Here is a 19,163-nt window from a genome sequence, read left to right as displayed (position 1 = left end):
ACCTTCTATTAACTGCAATGCTTTTTAATGAGGTGCTATCATGTATATTGGTCCCAAGATGGCTGCCAACACTTCTTGGATGAAGTGCTGACAGCCAATCAGATCTCAGGATGAGATGTGTGGTTAGGCTCCGCCCACATATATATATGATTTTACTTTTGATTTTCTCAGGAACTACTGAACAGATTGACACCAGACCTGCAAAAGGCACTTCCCTGAGCTGAGGACTACCTCTCTGCCCAATTTCAAGTAATTCTGTTCAGCCGTTCGGGCTGTACCTTGGACTAAAGGTCCCTATGGAAAATTGCATGGGGAAAACGTGTTTTGGGACCCCCCTTTTTTCTCAGCCCCCGCTTGACGAATCCCCCCCGAGACTTTCAGGGTAGGAGCGGAGCGGAGCGCCCCACCTATTTTGAAAATTTAGCGAGGATTCGTCAACCGGCGCCAAAGGTATTCTAAATAGAATGTTGCGGATTTCCTATGGAAACACGGTCCTAACTAGAACTATCTACTGGCGACTGCCAGTAGATAATATAAAAATTTGTTTAGGTCTGACTTTACTAAAAAAAATGCTTTTGTTTTGTTTATATATCTGGCACCATTTAAGAAATCTATAGAAAACTTTAAAATTCTAGAGTAAATCTGGCTTAGGTGTGGCATGTCAAGTTTCATGCAGATCTGTCAGAGGAAAGGAAAGTAGAAAGGTTAGCTGGTCAAAGAGAGCTTGACCCTTGTGAACTTCCATAGGAAAAGTTGCTCTGGGATATAAAAAAAAAATACTGAATGTAATTATACAAACCATAACTTGAAGTGTCTGACATTTAACATGGTTTACTTATTCTTAATATTTTGTGCTTAGATCAGTTAAGGATGGAGCACAGTTAAAAGGGTGATTACAAGAAATGTTCAGATTGATGATAAATGAGGCCTTCTTTGACAAATCGACATTATATTTGGGAAAATTATTGATGTTTAGTCTGCTGTGAGTCTGACACGTTTTGTGCTGATTCTTCGGGGAGCGGTGGGGGGGCGGGGCAAAACTATTTCCATGTGCTAATAACTTTGGTGCTGTTTAATGAATCTGCAACTACCTTAGGGGGTTGTTAGGAAGCTAAGCAGAGTTCAGGAGTCTTGGGTTTCATGCAGATCTGCCGCGAGTTGGGGGATCTTATGAAGGGCACAGTTAAAATGGGTGGGAGGTTAAAACATTTTGCTTTTATAATAGTTTTGGTGCCATTTCATAGTTCTGCAATATGGCAGGCACTTGGCAGATTAACTTACTACTGAAATGTGAGAATTCATGCAGATCCCTAATGGATGAAAGTAGGAGGGGGGACAAAAAGTGTTCATATGCTAATAATTTTGATACCTTTGGCACTATTTGAGGAATCTGCCCAAAATTTGGAAGGGATTTACATGATTATTTTTCTGTTGGTATAACAAGTAAAGGCCAGGGCAGAGATTCACAGGTTTCATGCAGATCTGACAAGAAGTGGTAAATGTAAAGGGGGGGGGGGGGCAAAAAGCTGTGCTACTAAGTTTGGTATCATTTGACAATTTTTGACAGGCCTTGAGATTCCAGAATTCGATTTAGCTTGCAAAATGTATGTGCAGCGGGACTTTAGTGAGAGGGGAGGTTGGTTGCCTGAGACAAATCAGCATTGCAAAAGACTACATGAAGCATTGGTTAGCAGCAATGCTTGAGACCTCTCACATTTATAACAATACATAAGAAGACTGCACACGAAAACCTTAACCTACAACACATGCACAAAGATCACGCTGCACCCATAGTCATTTAATTTACAACGTCAATGGTAAGGTAATACGTCATGCCACTAGTGAGATCACTTATGTCATTTGTAAAGCCATTTCTTATGTAAAAGGTGAGGTCATAAGCATTGCAGTTTGTGTGTGAATTACGGTTTGCATGGCAGATGTGCGAGTTATGATTTGCGTAGCTAATCATACCTGGGAAACTTCAGTTTTTTGGGGAGTTTATTTTGTAACCATAACTGCACTTTAACTGTGTTGTTTTAGGCAAATGTATATATTTATGTGTATAAATCTGCAATAGACTTAAATGTAGCTCAAACACCCATGTCATTTAAGGAGCAGTAGCATAATATCATAGATTACTGTCTGACATAAATATTGCGTTCTAAACATCGTTTACGAAAAATAGAATTCTGTTTGAGTTACTAATGGAAAATCTATACCAAGTGGGACAATATTTTTGTAAACAATATTTAGACCTCGATAATTATGTCAAACACTATTGCTATCTAGGTTCTCTAACTTAGAACCATTATTTAAATTAAATGTACTAATAATCAACACATTCTCGAATGTAGTACTACAGTACAAAGTTGTGTTTACTAAAACACAGAGACATTTAAATAAGAAAGACACTGTTTACTGCATCAGAGATAGGATGTTCCAATGACTTAACACATAGCAAGAAACCTTCTAGTAGTCGACACTCCTAATAGTCACTGATTTTACATAACAGCACACATTTGGGCTCCTGCATTCTCATCTTGAATAAATATATTTATTTATTTAGAACAAGTAGACATGCAAAAATACCATGGTATAAACCATAAATCTAATGCACAAGCATAATATGTTATTTAATATACATGTTGAGGGAGGGGAAAAGCATCATGATAGACTTGTGGCTTCGCCATTCATGTGTCATGGGCACAAGCATGCCCAACAAATGAAATAAAAAGCATGTTACACTATGCACAGATGCGCAACAATTGAAATAAATAGCGTATTACACTCTGCACAGATAGCGGTCGCCACAGGGTAGTTATGGTTAGGTCAGCGTTTCCATTGCAAATGCCCATTTTGTTTTGCTTTAACTTTGCATTGTTTCCAAAACTCCACGAAAAAGTCCAAAAAATTGCTCTTTTTTTGCTTAGTTTGTACATGGCACGTTGTGGGGTGATCTGTCAAGTGTGGGCCAAGAAAAAAGGGAGGTCCCAAAATGCAAAATCACAATGCATGTTTCATAGACTTCTTTAGGCAATGCTACCACAAAAAATGCTGAACAGATTTACACCAAATTTTGCAGGAAGCTAGATCTTTGTACACAGATTGTGCTTTTTGATGATTTGGTGTAAATAGTTTCAGCAGTGTTTGAGAAATTAAGGTTTAAATATATTTGTATATCTGGACGGTCTAGTTCAAGGGACTCTCGCGAGAGTCCCTCAAACCCAAATTAAAAAAGATAGAGAGTTCTGATTGGCCCAGGGAGATTGTGTTCCTTTAGGCCAATCTGCTCCGGCAGGAGTCAGACTTGCGCAGGAGTGAGCACTCTGACTGGCTGCCAGCAACACAAGAAAATTGTTGCTGGCAGCCATTACAGAACTCGGGGACTTAGAAAGAGAGGAAGAGAGGGAAATGGAGAATCATATAGTAGTACTTACCATTGTTATAACGTGTTACTTCCTCCCAGAAAGCCCTTAGTAGTTCTGTTAATTGATGTTCCTTTTGCCTAGCGGAGAGTTGTCTTGTTGAGATTAACTGTTCAAGAGTAGCTGAGACTGCGTTTAATCTGCACTCACTTTCATGCTGTATTTGTGCCTTTAGTGAATCAACCACTTTTGCCATATGCTCCCAACGTATCATCTTCTCCTGAAAATCCTATATACAGTGATAGAAAAGTATGATTTTAAACAGTCAAGAACCATTTATAATATAATTAGTTACTTACCGAGAATGTTTAGAGCTCTTGTGGTATAAGATATCTTAAACACTGATAGTGAAAAGTCCACAGTACAATTTCAATGGAGTTATACAAAAATGGTCTACAATATATAACTTCTCCTGTGTCAGACACATGTCATGCCATTCAGTACTGCTACAACAAAGCAACATTCTAACATTTTAAAAAAAAAAGTATAAATACAGAAAATAAAAGAAAATAATGCCCCATGAGGACAGGCCCTCATTACATTTTACAAATGTGTGACTATAGTCACATCTGGGAACAGATAAGCATCATTTTTCATAATGCAGCTACAGAAGAGCATATCACCTGTGTCCCTCTTCTGAGTTACCATTTAATGAAAAATATAATCTTCATTATCACGTGCCACATTTCTTATATATTTTAAAACACAATCTGAAAACTGGTCTCATTAATTCATCAAGGTTTTTTTACAATATTTTCTTAAGAGTAATCTAAATATATACATTAAAAATAGTCATGGTTTGTCCTTCTAAGGCAACACTCTTAGTGAAGAGTTTTTTATTTGTTCTAGCAAAAATCAAGCTTAAAGTAATTGCTTCTGAACTTTAGGTTCTGTGTGCGGACTATAACTGTGTGCTAGATATTTGTCTTGACAAGTCCTTCCACTCCCCCTGTCACGAGCCCCAGCAGCACTTATCGCAAAGCACTTCACAAACCGGTTGCTACGGTGGGACTGGCTCCAGCGCAAGATTACTCCTTCTATTCAATTCCCCATGAACTTCATGTCAGGCTCGACCGGATTCTTTGCTCTGTATTGACTTGCATGCTGTTCACACATATGCTTTATCTGGGCCGTATGATTTCAGATAAGAATCCTCTCCTGATTGGGCTTCCTCCCCCAATGCCGACCTGGTGCATGCACCCTTCTTTCATGGACTACGCTACTTTCTGCTCCCTGTAACATGAAGCTGTAGCAAATGACTTTGAGGCAACCACTGACACACCATTACCCAATACTGGGGAATGGAAGGTGTTTAAAGTGGCAATATAGGGACAATGCATCAACGCAATGGGAAGTGTGCAGAGGACCATTGAAGATGAGCTGCAAACTATTGAAGGCTCCTTGCTTCACTTTGACACTCAGGCTGTGGGCTCTGAAGATGGTACTCAATCTCTCAGTGCTGCTCGTACCTGTCACTCTGAGCTACTTGACAGTTTGCGATGTGTTAACTATGCTGCACACGCACCAAAGGTTCACATCAACCAGGACAAACCCAGGGCTCTGGGATGGTCAGGCAGGTTGACACCTGTGGCCATATTATTTCTATCTGTAATGCCCCCAACGTCTTCATTGAACAAAATCCAGGAGGCCTTCACTGCTCATTATTGTGCACTATATATCCCTTTGTGGGTCTGCTCTCGTGGAGACATTGAGTTCCTGTTGGATGATATTGCCCTGCCCCATATCTCTCAAGAGTAGCAATTAGAACTTGATGCTCCAATCATACAAGAGGAGATACAAGCAGACCTACTCTCATTGTCAATAGGCAAGATGCCCGGATGGCTCTCCCTTGGAATTTTACCGGGTGCACTTTGATCTCCTTATACCGAAATTGGACCAATTATACAAGCTGACCTTTGATGAGTGAAGCCCCCCACCCCTGCGAGAGGCTCTTCTTGTGTCCATTCCTAAGCCTGGCAAAGACCGTTGCTGATCTCTGCTCTTACAAGTGACTTGCCATTCTAAACACGGATTATAAACTTCTTGGTAAGAATCTGACTGAACGCCCTCCTTCCAAAGTAAATCCATCTGGATCAAACGGGCTTTGTCCTAGGCTGAAGTACCTGGTTAAACCTTTGCAGTCTCTATTGGGTCTTGAAGTTTGCAATCAGGTTTTATCCCTGGTAGACCTTTCAGGCCTCAGATTTCGAAATGGCCTTTGATGCCCATGATTGGCTGTATTTGTTTGAGGTGCTGCACAGATTTGGTTTGGGAGATTGCTCGTTGCGCTGGATTTGGCTGCTCTACAAGGGCCCCCCGAGAAGATGGACACCTCATTCCCGACCCCATTACAATTTATCACGGCATCAGACCGAGTTGCCCACTGCTTCCCCTCATCTTTGCCCTCGCGTTGGAGCCGCTTGCCATCAGATTGCACCAAAGGGACGGGACTTTGGGTATACCTCCTAGCAGACAGCTTGCAAGCTGTCTCCTTCTAGGAAGATGATAAAGTTGCTTTACTTTTGGGATAGCTGTGTGAATCAAGCCTATATAGCCAAGTCCTGGGTGCGTTTCACCAAGCGTCTGGAATGCATGTTAATTGCTGCAAATCTTGTGTATTTTTGCTTCTAGCTAATGCGCCCTCGGCTATAGTAGATTGTGGGGGGGTCCTCTTCCATTGTGAGTTGCATTGGTCTGCTACTTGGGGATCAGAGCCTATCGCAAGGAGAGGTACTTGATAGACCATGCTTTAGTTCTGGGTCTCATGGCCTCAGTCGACCCTTATGCACCAGCCATCCCCATCCTTAGCCGGGTCCGAGACAGGAGTGTGCTAGCAGCAGTTTATAGTCACTAGGCGACGGCAACTGTGCTCTTATCCACTATACAGAGACAATAAAACATACTTGCTGGTCACTTCCTGATGTACAATGTCCTTATATGGTTGATATGCTCAGACTTGGGCATAGATGTGTGGGCATAGATGTGGAGGAACAGCTGCAGCATGTGATCCTTTAATACCTGCCTGTCATGGGCCATGGTAGACATCTCATCCTTTGACTGACCAAAGGCCTCGGTGAGCATACTTCGGGCCCTTGTCTGGCCTGAAAGCTTAATGAGAAGAAGACCTTGGCATAGCTTTCATGGAGAAGGAGAGGACTGGAATCTGCTTTAGTGACTAGGGACAACAGGTTGAAGCTCAATGAATTTTCCCTACTATATAGGGCTTATCGCACCCCTGCCAAACTAAATGAGTACTCCCCTGGTGCAAATGCCTCCTGCCACTTGCTCGGTGCCAACATGCTTTACACGCTATGAAACTGCCTCTCCCTATCATTATTGGCAGGTGGTTACCTCATACCTTTTCCAGCTCATTGAAAATGGCACCCTCTAAAGCTGGGAAGCTTGCACACAGGGGATTTTCCTCTGCACTCAGAAGACTAGGCCTGCAGTTCCTTTTTTAGATCTTGCCTTGGTGCTGAAAAAGTGCCTGGTGACTAAACACTTGACATCTAATGCTTAGCCCCAGATAGCCGCATAGCTCCACTCAGTAGTCGCCTGAGCTAGGGCAGAGCACAACATGCTTGTGCTAGAGAAGGTCAAGATCCTGAGAAAGCGTCCCCTCTCACAGGGGTGGGACGCTCTGCTCAAGGTCTTTCAAGATCTACCAAGAGATGACACACCCACCCTGAGCGCATGTCTGTGAATAAACAACCTTCTCACCCTTCCTAGCTGCAATTGCCGGCAGGGAACAACTACTGAAGCACATTCCCCATTTGGCCCCTGGTCCCAAAGGCGAAACCGCATGAGGCTGCGCAAATGAACACTTATATATATTCATAAGACTGCAAGCTAGGACTCCCATCCCTATCTCTGTATCCCACCCTGCCCTGCGTGTAGCGCAGCTGAGTTTTTGTTGTCACTTCACAGAGTTGCGTGTAGTCGAACTTCAAGAACTACACCTAGGCTTAGTAATAATGGCCCTATTTTTGTTAGGTCCAGTTAAGGTTTCAGTAATTTAAACCTGAGCTCAGCCCCAGGTAGCTGTGGCACAGAGCAGGCAGGCTTACATTAAGAAAATGTGTAAAGCATTTAGTAGTACTAAAACAGTTAAAAAAATAAAAAACAACACAATAAAAATCCAATTGATAAAAAAAAGAGAATATTTTATTAAACAAAATGACACTTAATTGACAAAAATCCAATAAGGGGAACTACAGATATGAATTTTTGAAGTTTGAATTCAATTTTAGTGCCAAAAAGCACAAAGCGCCAGCATCAGACAACTGGCCATACTGAACTAGGACAAGGGTACGTTTTGGGGCCGAGCACTATGGAGTGTCAATAAATCAATCGATCAGGGATTTATAAAGTGTAGCAAATCACCTTTAAGTGTCTCAAGGCACCGGAATAGCTAACTGCTTTGTGGTAATTTGTTAATTCGAACAGCCAGGTCAGGAGTCCTTTCCTGAATTCTGGAGGAATGGGGCAGTTCTGAGGTGCAGGGGAAGTTGTCCAAGCTTTGGCAGCCAGGTGAGAGAGGGAGCATCCTCTGCTGTTGCTTCGGTGGATCCAATGGGTGTCTGCAAGGAGGAGGGAGGCGGATCGTAGGGGTATTTTGATGGAAGGTCGTGTGTTTGTTGATGTATGCTGGTCCTTCATTGTGCAGGGGCTCTGTATGCATGGGTCAACATCTTGAACTGGTATCTCTTCTGGATTGGGAGTCTGTGTAGCTTCTTCAGATGTGGTGTGATGTAAGTCCATTTAAAGAGGTCAATAATGAGTCTTGTCGCTGAGTTTTGTATTGTATGAAGTCTCTTCAGGAGGCTTTGGGGATTCCTTCATAGGATGTGTTCCCGTAGTCCAGCCTACTGGAGTGTGTGTCAGATACAAGGCCCAGTTAGGTCCTGGTGAAAGAGTTGACTTTGGACTTAAACAGTTTTCTGGAAAAAAAGGTGGGCGAAGATTTGTCAGATTACAGCAGGTTGCCGAAGATTGGGGTCCTGGTGTGGTTGTCGAGAACTGTGGGAAAGCTCTCAGCAGGCAAAGTCTGGTGTCCATGCCAGGTATCAGTGTTGCTCTTTGTGAAGCCCTCTATGTATGGAAGTCAGTCACAGTTGTTGCAGTTTGGGCATAAGGAGGACACTCTGACACTTATTTAAGAGCCCTATAACCTTAGGGACACCACTTAATGGTCAAGGCTCACTCCATTAGAAGCCACTAGTAAGGTCTGGGGCAGGTCCATTTGGAAGTGGTCAGATGAGCTCTTCTGGAAAGTGAGCTTCCTGCAGCTTTTGTGTCCTTACAGCTTAACAGGAGGTCACCCTTGAGGTCAATTTCTTGGTCATAGGTAGAAGTGGGAGCAGGACCAGTCCTTAATGTTCTCCCTACAGGAAACAGCAGGAGCAGACCTTCTCCTGCCTTCCACAGCTCCAGCAGTGTTCTGAAGAGGCTACTGAGGCTTCCACATTTATATCCAGTGCCAGCCTGTGGGTAAGGGAAACTCCTGGTAACTCTCTGGCCAATTGGGTAAACGTTACCAAGAGTGACCCTACCCACTATTGCTAAATGTTCTATGTGTTTTACTTTAAACCGTCCCATGTGCCCCTCTCTGCCTAAAAACCAACATGGCAGTTTCTCTCTTCCTCTGTGAAGAACTCACTGTGCCTACTTGGAGATGTAGGTATGATAATGTGTAGTCACTCCAAACCGGTCCTGGGGGCAGTTTTTTCATGGAATTGGTGACTGGCAGGGTAGTAGGAGAATAGAGTGTGGCAGGCCCTGGTGTGTGCTAAATCTGCCTGTGACAGGGTAGGCATACTTTGAAGTAAATTAAGTTCTGCTTCATACCTAATCAAGGAGCCATTTAGCTCCAGGGTGATAGTGAAGACTGGCAGAGAGGCACATTTGGCTCAGGCAAGAAATTTACAACTTTCTAAAAGTGGCATTTTCAAAAACTTTAATTAAAATCCAATTTGAGCATTAAGTTTGATTTTAAATTATTGAACCATTTTTTCAGCTACTCCCAAACTGAAATTAAGCATTATGAGTTGTTACAATGGAACCCAGTGCTGTCCTATGAGGGCGCCAGCCTTGCCACAGTGAAGAAAAGAATTTGGAGGTTTTTCACTGCCATAAAATGTAAAACATAAAATATAAAATGTCCTTTTTAAATGCTATGTACCCTGCCCAATGAGTATTTAGGGCCTATCTCAGGAGCGAATTACAAATATTAAACCGAAATATTTAAAACTCCTGAGTGTCAGCTAAACCAGCCTGTTTCAGGTATCCAGCATTCACTTCCTCAGAGGCGGCTACAGTTTCAGCTGCGACTCATAGGAGGAGACTTTTTCTTCCCCAAAAATTACAAAGTATCATTCTGAAGTGGGACTTACAAACTTGTTTGAACTTTTTGACTTCAGACTTTCAAGGGACCAAAACACTTGCCTTATCCGACCCGGGAGCCAACACGGTTGGCCTCAAATCGTACCTAGCTCCTGGTCTACGACTATTGAGTAACGTTGGCTCTTTGCATTTTTTGCCATTACATTTTTAAAACGTTCTATCTCTGGTTACCCTCATTGATTTTTTGACAATTTAGCATAATTTTGGTTATTACGTTCTCTATTTTCATAAATTACAGTTGGATTTCTATTTGGAGCCGGTTGACGAATCTTCACAAAACGTTCTAAATAAAAGTCCTTCAGCTTCAGCTCCTACCTGTAATGCTTTGGATGAAACAGGTGGCAGGCATCTAAGCCATGGTCACTGATCATGTCACACAAAACGTGTTGCAACAACAACCCTGGTGTTCCTGGGATCAGTTGGCCGCCTGGACATGTGCATCAGGAAGTGGGATTTACCATTGTTAGGAGCATAAATATTACTCACGATCAGAGTCTGTCCTGGTGTTTTTATTTTAGCTAATGCATTTTTTCCATTCCCGTCAGACCAGGTTCGGAATACTTTGTGGGAGAAGGAATTGTTGATAAGTATGGTACTACGATTTTCCTGGTGGTGTTAGTGAATTGTGTTTGGTGATTCTCCTTTGGGCCAGTGCAGCAGCTGTGAATTACTTCCCCCCCTAGTTCCATTTCAGTTTGCCCACTTTTGATGGAAATAGGTGAGTTTACTGTATCACAGCAACATCAGCATGGTTATGTTTTTAGTAAGTCAAGATTCTTTGCTGCAACTGTTCAAACCATTAACATTCAGTGATATAATGTTAAGGGGAGCATGTGTGGATGGCTTTAGGGCTAATCTTCGTCTGTAGAAGATAGAGCAAAGGAATACCTTGTATGGAATTTGCAGAAAAGTGTGAGTTTTACATGTCCTGGTAGTGAAAAACTCACAAATTAATTTTTCGCTACTGCAAGTCCTATCTCTCCCATAGGCTATCATTGGGATTACCTTATTTTGGGCCATATGTACATAGCATCACATTTACCGATTCATAAATACTGAATTTTACCGATTCGGTATTTATGAATCGGTAAATGTAATGTAGGTAACCAATCGGTAATTATTACCGATTCGGTAAATATCGGTATTTAAGAATCGGTATTTACCGAATCGGTAATAATGCATCCCTTCCCATTCATTCCTATGGGCCTGGAGGCCCATAGGAAAGAATGGGAAGCCAGTTACCATTACCGATTCGGTAAATACTGAATCGGTAATAGGGGAGGCATTATCATGGGTGGCAGGGTGTCACATTGACACCCTGTTGCACCCCTGATTCGTGCATGTGTGCACATGTGGCGCACATACATGCCCTAAGGGCATGTATGTCTGCCACATTGCACTTTTCAAATAGCACAAAAATGCTTTTTGGAAGGTATTCGTCATTTACCATCAACTAGTAGTTGGTGGTAAATAACAAATCCAGACACCAATGATGCACTCACTTGAGTGCCCCCTACATAGCATTTCTGGATTCGGTATTTACCGAATCGGTATTTTACTGATTTCTTAATTTCCGAATCGGTAAATACCGAATCCAGAAAATCTGCCACCTACATCGCAAATGCCTAAATACCGGTCGGTAACGGGATATTTACCGAATTTCGGCCGTTACCGACCGGTATTTGGCTTCCTACATGAGGCCCTAAATGTTTTAATTGTAATTCCTAATTGTGAAGAAGTGGACTTTTCAAGTTTGGTGTCTCAGTAAATAACAATTTAAAATCACGACTCATGGTGAAGTCGGATTTTTAATTGCAGTAGTTAAAATGCCTCTCTTAGAAAGTAGGCATTTTCTTTCCTAAGCCATTTGTGCCTGCTGCATGTCTCTGATACATGTCTGGGGAGGGTGACAGATAGGCTTTGTGTATTCCCTCTAGACAGCCACACAAAATGGGAGTTTAGGTGTGACTTGATGGACCATCCTGGCAGGATGGGAGGGAGAAGCTGGACCCAGCTTCACCTACACCTGAATAGGCTGTGTCCTGTCCCTGCACAAAGGGCTGCATAACCTCTTGTAGTGTGTCTGCAGCCAGGGCAGGGAGGGAGGACCTCTGTGCACTATAAATACATGTCTTTGAAGTCTTCTCCACTTCAAAGGCACAACTGGGTATAAGGACCTCTGACAACATGGCTTCAGTACACTTCGGTACCTGTGAAGACTCTGCCAAGAAGAAGGACTGCAGTGTTGTGAAATGATTGCCACTGTGGTGGTTGCTGCTTTGCTGGACTCATGTCTTGCTCTGCAGCCCTTCTGCCTGCTGTTCCCCTGCCTGGGGGAGAAGGACTGGCTCTGCATCACTTGAATTTAGAGTAACTCCATGGGCTATCTGGATGGTCTCCTGATTTGATGTCTCAGGGACATGAAAGACTTCCAACTTTCCTGCTTCTGCACCTGGACTGTTAGTCTGCCATGCAAAGTGGTGCCACCCCAGTCCTGGAGCCTTGGAAGTGAGGCCCAAAGTACTTGTTTCAGCAAAGCCCACACATCCTGTATCGAACTGGTACATTGGTATTGGTGCGTGGATCAGAACCGGCACATCACCCCTATTGTGTGGATCAGAACCGGCGCATCGCCCTTACTGCATGGATCGGCTCCAACGCATTGCCTTCCAAACCACCAATGCACCAGGTCATCACATCTTCGTTGAAGGCCTCCCTGGTGTCGACCATGAATCCCTGCATCGTGGCTCTTCGCTCAATGGAGCCGACATTGCTGCTGCTGCGTGGATCAGGATCAGAGCATCTCACTTACTGCATTGATCAACAATGGTGCACCGCTTCAGCTGTGGCCAGCATTTTCAATGTTGACGCAGCCAAGATTAAAGTACTTTTGTCCAGCGGGCCTCACTGAGTACCTTTATCCGGACCATACACCTAATGCAGTCAGCCTGAACTTTTGACTTTGTCCCAGTCCAGCGCGACCAAATAACCAAAGTAAGCGAATATTGCTTCTAAGCACTATTTTCCAGTTTATTCTTTAAAAATTCATATCGTAAGTTCACTTATTGGATTTTTGTCATTTTGGTCTTGTTATATTTATGAAATTAAGTTCTATTGTTCTAAGCTGGTGTGGAATCTTATTGTGCGGTGTTTTCACAGTTTTACTGTTTGAAGTGTTGCACAAATACTTTACATATTGCCTCTACGTTAAGCCTGACTGCTCTTTGCCAAGCTACCGGAGAGTGAGCACAGGCTCATTTAGAGTTTGCCTGCTTCTTACCCTGACTAGTATTGTGGTTGCTGCTGGACTAGGGCTCATACCCCAGTCAACCTGCAACCCAATTTTTAACATTTTTCATCGTCTCCCGATGATGGACAGTGCTGCTCTGGTAGAGGTTGCATGGTATCTAATCACCTTCTTAAGGTCTCCTCCATGTCACCCTGCAGCTCTCATGAGAGGATTCACTCTGGCTCATCTTCTGGTTGCAGGGGGGCTAGCGGCCCTCGTGATCTATTATGGCCCACTGTTGCTTGCTCAGTCAGTGAGGGAGGAGTCTTCTGAGCAGCCATGCTGATCTACCAATGCATGCGAAGGTGGTCCCATTCACAGCTCAAATGATGAGAGGCCGCATCACATGCTCCTGGGTCCAAGCAGGTGTGGATCTTCACCTGTCATATGCACTACTCCAGTCACCCTTATTGGTAAGAACAATTTACGAAGTGACCATCTTATTCTGTAACCATCTCCGCCCCTCATGGTTCATTTACTCAATCATAACAGTTCCATTTCAGTGGTTTTGGATATTGTTATAATAACTGAATTTTAAATGTGTTTTCTCCGTGAATTTAAATTTTCTTTAAAACGTATGTTATAAAATGACCATATTTTTCTACTAACTATTAAGCTTTCCAGTAATTTCTTTTATATCATGATCAAACAACCAACTGATTCTGCAAATATCATGCTATTTACAGCCAAATCCTGATATGCATGGCCTTTGGGTGTCCACAGATGGGATAGGTCAAAGGGCTGAGCCTCTAGCCAGTTTCTGCACTCCCACTTTAGGAGTCCACCCAGCAGGTTGGCCGCAGGGCCTAGTCAGCCCCTCCAGTGAGTGCTGGTCATAATGCCCGACCTCCAGCACTTCCCTGAACCTAAACTACAATGGGTCTACCATGGGTGCCTCAGCTGTGTGTAAAGGGAGTTAGCAAATCCACCAGTAGACATCATAATTCTGGACAGCAAATATATTTCTGGGGTCACGGCTCTCATGCAATCACATATGCAAGAGTTCCATTCTGAGAGCTGCAAAATAAAAAATAAAAATTGTTGTTTGGTATGCAAGTTAATTATATATAATATGTTGCGTGAAAGGAGGCATTATCTACATGCACCTAAAAACTATACTTGAATGTACTGTTACATTTCAATTTTTGTGGGGTTCGCTCTATCGGTAACCAGTATTTTGAAACGAGGGTGTCTCACTCCCACCCTTGCCTATTGTCTGGGTTTGTGTAGAATACACAAATCCTTAAGGACCATTACAGAGTTTGATTGGTAGCTAAGAAGGAATTGTTCCACACCAAAATAATTCTTGAAATTCTGGTACAGTTCATTCCACTCCTTGCTGTAGAACAGCACTGCAGCAAAGGTGACAAATGTATTTGTGCTCCATTGTTTCTTTGGATGAAAAATGTTTCCTATTTTCCTAATGGCTTCCGTTCGAGGATAACAGGAGAGGAGGAATCCAGATAGGAGTCAAAAGAAATGAAGAAGTGGAACATTTTCAGATTGAGGATTCAAGGTCACCACCAGAATCCACTGACTTGGAAACTTGTGACTTTTCCACCTGGAAAAAAATAATGTCATCAAAATCCATGAAGTCCATGTTGTGAAACAAGAATTGGGCAGGGCAACCATGGAAACACAGCCATGGAGCAAAACTGATGCATAAGACATTTAATAGATGACATGAACATCAGTTCACTGCTGAGAAGAGGAAGAGGGACCCTGACGAGGCAAGCATACCCTCTTCAACCATACCATGGCCAATCCCTGCTGAAGAAAGGCTAACAGAGCATATCTTGCAGGTGGAGGAAGAAGAACTTGACCCAGTTTCAAACCTCTGAGATTGCCTTGCTTGATGTGTGACAAAATATTCTCTTGCAGAGAGCAAAGAGGAAGCGAATGCAAAATTCAAGTGTTTCTCAATCAAAACATACTTTTTTTAAAGTCCAGTCTGGAGGTTTGGAATTGTAGTCAGAGTGCCATACTGTGTATTGTGTTCAAGTTTTCATGACAAAGATAAGCCTGCTGTGGAGTTGGGCCAATGGCCTGACCTATAGTCAGACCCATTAAAGATAATGGGGTAACCCAGTAACCCTCAGAACCTGGGTGTATATGTAGAACAAAAACAGTGGTTCTGTCGGGAGTCACGTAAGCTTAGTTTCTAATGTACTTAATACAAGTCATAAATATTTCACTAATCATCCAATGAAGGGAACTACGCACACACATAACAATGAAAGAAGTTCAGAAAATGAATTCCTATTTACTCTTGGTATACATCATGAAAATATATATACGGCTGGCCAAAGAAAATAATAAAGCATGTGGACTGTGAAGCAATTAGTGACCCAGTTTCAAACCTCTGAGATTGGCTTGCTTGATGTGTGACAAAATATTCTCTTGCAGAGAGCAAAGAGGAAGCGCATGCAAAATTCAAGTGTTTCTCAATCAAAACATAATTTTTTTAAAGTCCAGTCTGGAGGTTTGGAATTGTAGTAGGCCTACTGTGGAGTTGGGCCAATGGCCTGACCTATGGTCAGGCCCTGCATCCAATCCTACATGGGTGGTTGGCCGTACAGCCTGTTGTCCGGCCTAGCCCTGCTTCCACTCTTCACGGACAGCCAAGCCATGTGCAATGAACTTTGGCCACAAGGACTGATCCCTGGCCCTATGCTGAAAATACCTATGTATTGCTGTGCATGCATTTTGGGTGTGCATTTGGGAGTTAAGCAGAGTGTTTGGCTACTTTCCAGACCTGGCACCCAACCTGCTGTCAGCAGCCAACACATTTGGCCATTTACTGCTGGGTTTTTGGAATAACACGGCCTAAGACCAGGTCCTGTGCACAAAGCTGCTTAGTGGTTGGCTGCAGGGCTTAGCCGCCATCCAGCCCAATGGGTGGCCAACACTCACTGTGAAAGGCCTTTGGCTGTGTGCAACAGAGGTTGGCCACATGATTTGGCCTCTGGCCAGGAACTGCTCCTTGCCTTCAGTGGAGGATGGCAATAGGGTTTGGCCAGTGGCCCCTTCCATCTCCGTCAGGGGCAGAACTCCTTTTTACCATGCACATCAGGGGTTGGCCGCATGACTTGGTTTATATCCAAATATTATTCCAACCCTTTGTTGGGGGCCAACCCCTGCTGGGTTGCCTGCAGAGGCTTGTCTATGGCCACGCTCTGTTTTTTTTCCCAGGAATGACGGGCTTGTGCTCCCATATTACACGTTCTGTGGGGTTCCATGCCCATGAGATTTGTGCCACGTATGGGGTCACATTGCAGGTGATGTAGCACTACTTTGCATGGCCTTCGGCTGTGCACATTAGGGGTTGGATGCAGGACCTGGCCTCCAACCAGTGTCTGTTTTTTCAATTATTTTTTTTCAGGATTCCATGGACCCGTGTAGGATCTTCTGCGGGGACTGCGGTTCCAGCTTTGGACTTGCAGACCACACTAATAAGCCAACATAGGTCCTTCAAACTTTGGTTGATTTGAGATTCTATGATGGCTAAGCTGGCATTGTGTTGGTCTTGCAGCGTACAGTGGCGGGTTGACCGCAGGGCATTTCCCCCCCACTGTGCTTGATCAGACCAGACAGGCCCTGCACCAAAGCCTCCGCAAGTGGCCCACGAGGGATCCGAATGGTCAGGAGGATTTATTTTGTTTCGTGAGACATAGGGAAAGCATTTCCTTATGATAAATTGAAAACAACCACTAAATAGAGCAATTTAAAGAATCAAGAGCTATCTTTTTGTTGTGGTGAATAAAGAACAAACAAAACAGATTTATCAAGGCCGCCAATTTTGAAAAACGTCAGCAAAAGTTAGTAATCTCTGTGTTAGCAGTCTACTTTACTGGACTGCTGTAATAAGACAAAAATGTGGTAAAATGTTAAGAGTTAAAGCAGAAAACGCTGATGGACATTCATGCATGAGCACATATAACTGCGGTATGCATCGAAAGGACTCGAACATGGGATAAAAAAATTGCTTAAAAAGTATTTATAATTCTAAGGATATTTTACTATCTTTTGTTCTAAGTTCTGAAACATGAGTAGTCATTTAAATACACGGTTTCTGGTAGAGGGATACTGGCATAGAATTCTTCATGATTGTTTTATCTTGAATGTGGGTCAATTGCATCTGTCTACATAATTATGTGTCTCTTCGCAGATAAACATAAACCTACATGAAAATATTAATTACAAAGGCGCTTATAACTTCCAAATGACTTGAATTAATTACTTCCTCATTTACAATATTTAATTTCGCTTTGACAGTAAGTTGAAAGCAATGAAAAATATTTGTTTATAAGTTGCAAAGAACATAATCATGACAAATATGGAATTCATGAAATTGAAAACCATTTAGTGAGAGGTTTTTACACAGGATTGTGAGCAGAATGGGAGTAAGTTCCTATTGTAAACCTATGGCTGTCGTTCTGACCGCTTGCGTTTTATTACCTAGAACCCTATCCGAGGGTTTATAGCTATACAGAGCAAACAGTTTTCAAATAATTAAGAAATGTATGTTTATGGGGAGGGAAAGGAACTACACATAACCCTTATTTAGTAAGCCCTTCTTTATAGGGAAATGCACTTTGAATATAATCCTGGCATCCATTGGTAGCTGGAGGTTGGGGAGTATTTTTTCTATGATTTGTGTGTATTTGAGCTCCAGAATAAGCCACAATTTAGCCATTTGGTCTGCACTCATTGCAAAAAGTCTATGAGGTTATGTTGTGAGGATGGACCAGTGATTGTGCCATGATAATGTGATAGCAGATCTATGCTGATACTTTACATTTTGTAATCCTTTCTCACCGCTTGGAGCGGAGCTGCTGTTTGCCCATGCCCCGAAGGAAACGAGCATTTGCAATGCAATCGGTCTCGCCTTTGGGACCTTAAATATATTTAGCCACGCAGCCCATTAGCCTGGGTGCTGAAACATCTACTGCTCTTTAACATGGGGGGAGATAAGCACCAAATGGGAACACATGGAGAGAAATATTAGCTTTCAGTGGGAAATGGTACCTTGCCCTGCTAGGTCGCTCCCCAGCCACTGCGCTGCCCCCCTGAGTGCCGCTCTGGTTCGCCCGCTACCTGATCCCGACTCCCACTCCCTGCTCGCTCGCTCGCCGATTCCCAACATATTTTTTTTCCCGCCCCCTCCCCTCGCTGCCTGGTTCCCACCGCTGCTCCCCTGCGGCCCTGCCCCTCGAGCATCCCATTGGCCACCCCGCTCCCGCCTCCCAGTTGCCCCTCCCTCCATCAGCCCCTCTTATGGAGGCCGCGCTGCCCGTCTGCCCCTGGACCATGCCCAGCGCCAGAACCCCTGGACCCCACGCTTGCCACGACGCCAGACTCAGATACGACGCCGACTCCCTCCACGCACTCAACGCCGGCCGACACAACACCTGGTTCCAGGCCGCCCCAAAACGGACCCACGGACCCTTCTCCTGCCGCACCTGCAGCTTCACCTGCGACAGACCCACCAAACCTCCAAGAACTGGACCCAACCACCTCCGCTGCATTCTACTCAACACCCGCTCCGCACGCAAACACGCCGTCGAGCTCTGGGACCTGCTCGACACCTTCTCCCCAGACGTGGCCTTCCTCACCGAGACCTGGTGGATCGACTCCTCGGCACCCGACATCGCCATAGCCATCCCGGACGGCTACAAGATCACCCGCAGGGACCGCGCCAATGGAATTGGAGGAGGAATAGCCATCGTCTACAAGTCCACCCTCAAGGTCACCACCCACGCAGACGACACCCTCAACACCACCGAACACCTGCACTTCCGGATCCACACCGACCCCAACACCACCCTCAGAGGAACCCTCATCTACAGACCCCCGTACCACGAGCACAGTTCAGCGACTCCATCGCCGACCTCGCCAGCACCCACGCACTCGCCTCCACGGACTACATCCTCCTCGGGGACCTGAATTTCCACCTCGAGAACAACAACGACGCCAACTCTGCCACTCTGAACGAAAACCTCACCAACCTCGGCCTCAGACAACTCGTCACCACACCCACCCACGCC

General features: G+C 44.0%; 1 protein-coding gene across 2 annotated transcripts in view; it reads right to left on the bottom strand.

Annotated features, from left to right (window-relative positions):
* Positions 1-19,163, bottom strand: part of EVC (EvC ciliary complex subunit 1) — a 719,388-nt gene that overhangs the window by 452,381 nt on the left and 247,844 nt on the right. For both annotated transcript variants that reach the window (XM_085642437.1, XM_085642438.1), the window contains exon 9: positions 3,438-3,654. In XM_085642437.1, the coding sequence (XP_085498563.1) occupies positions 3,438-3,654 (217 nt within the window). The remainder of the gene's footprint in view (positions 1-3,437; positions 3,655-19,163) is intronic.

This window comes from Triturus cristatus, chromosome 2_2, assembly GCF_964204655.1.
Source record: "Triturus cristatus chromosome 2_2, aTriCri1.1, whole genome shotgun sequence".
In the NCBI taxonomy this organism is placed as follows: domain Eukaryota; kingdom Metazoa; phylum Chordata; class Amphibia; order Caudata; family Salamandridae; genus Triturus; species Triturus cristatus.
Note: the sequence above shows the minus strand (reverse complement) of the source record. Positions and strands in the feature narration are given on the sequence as shown.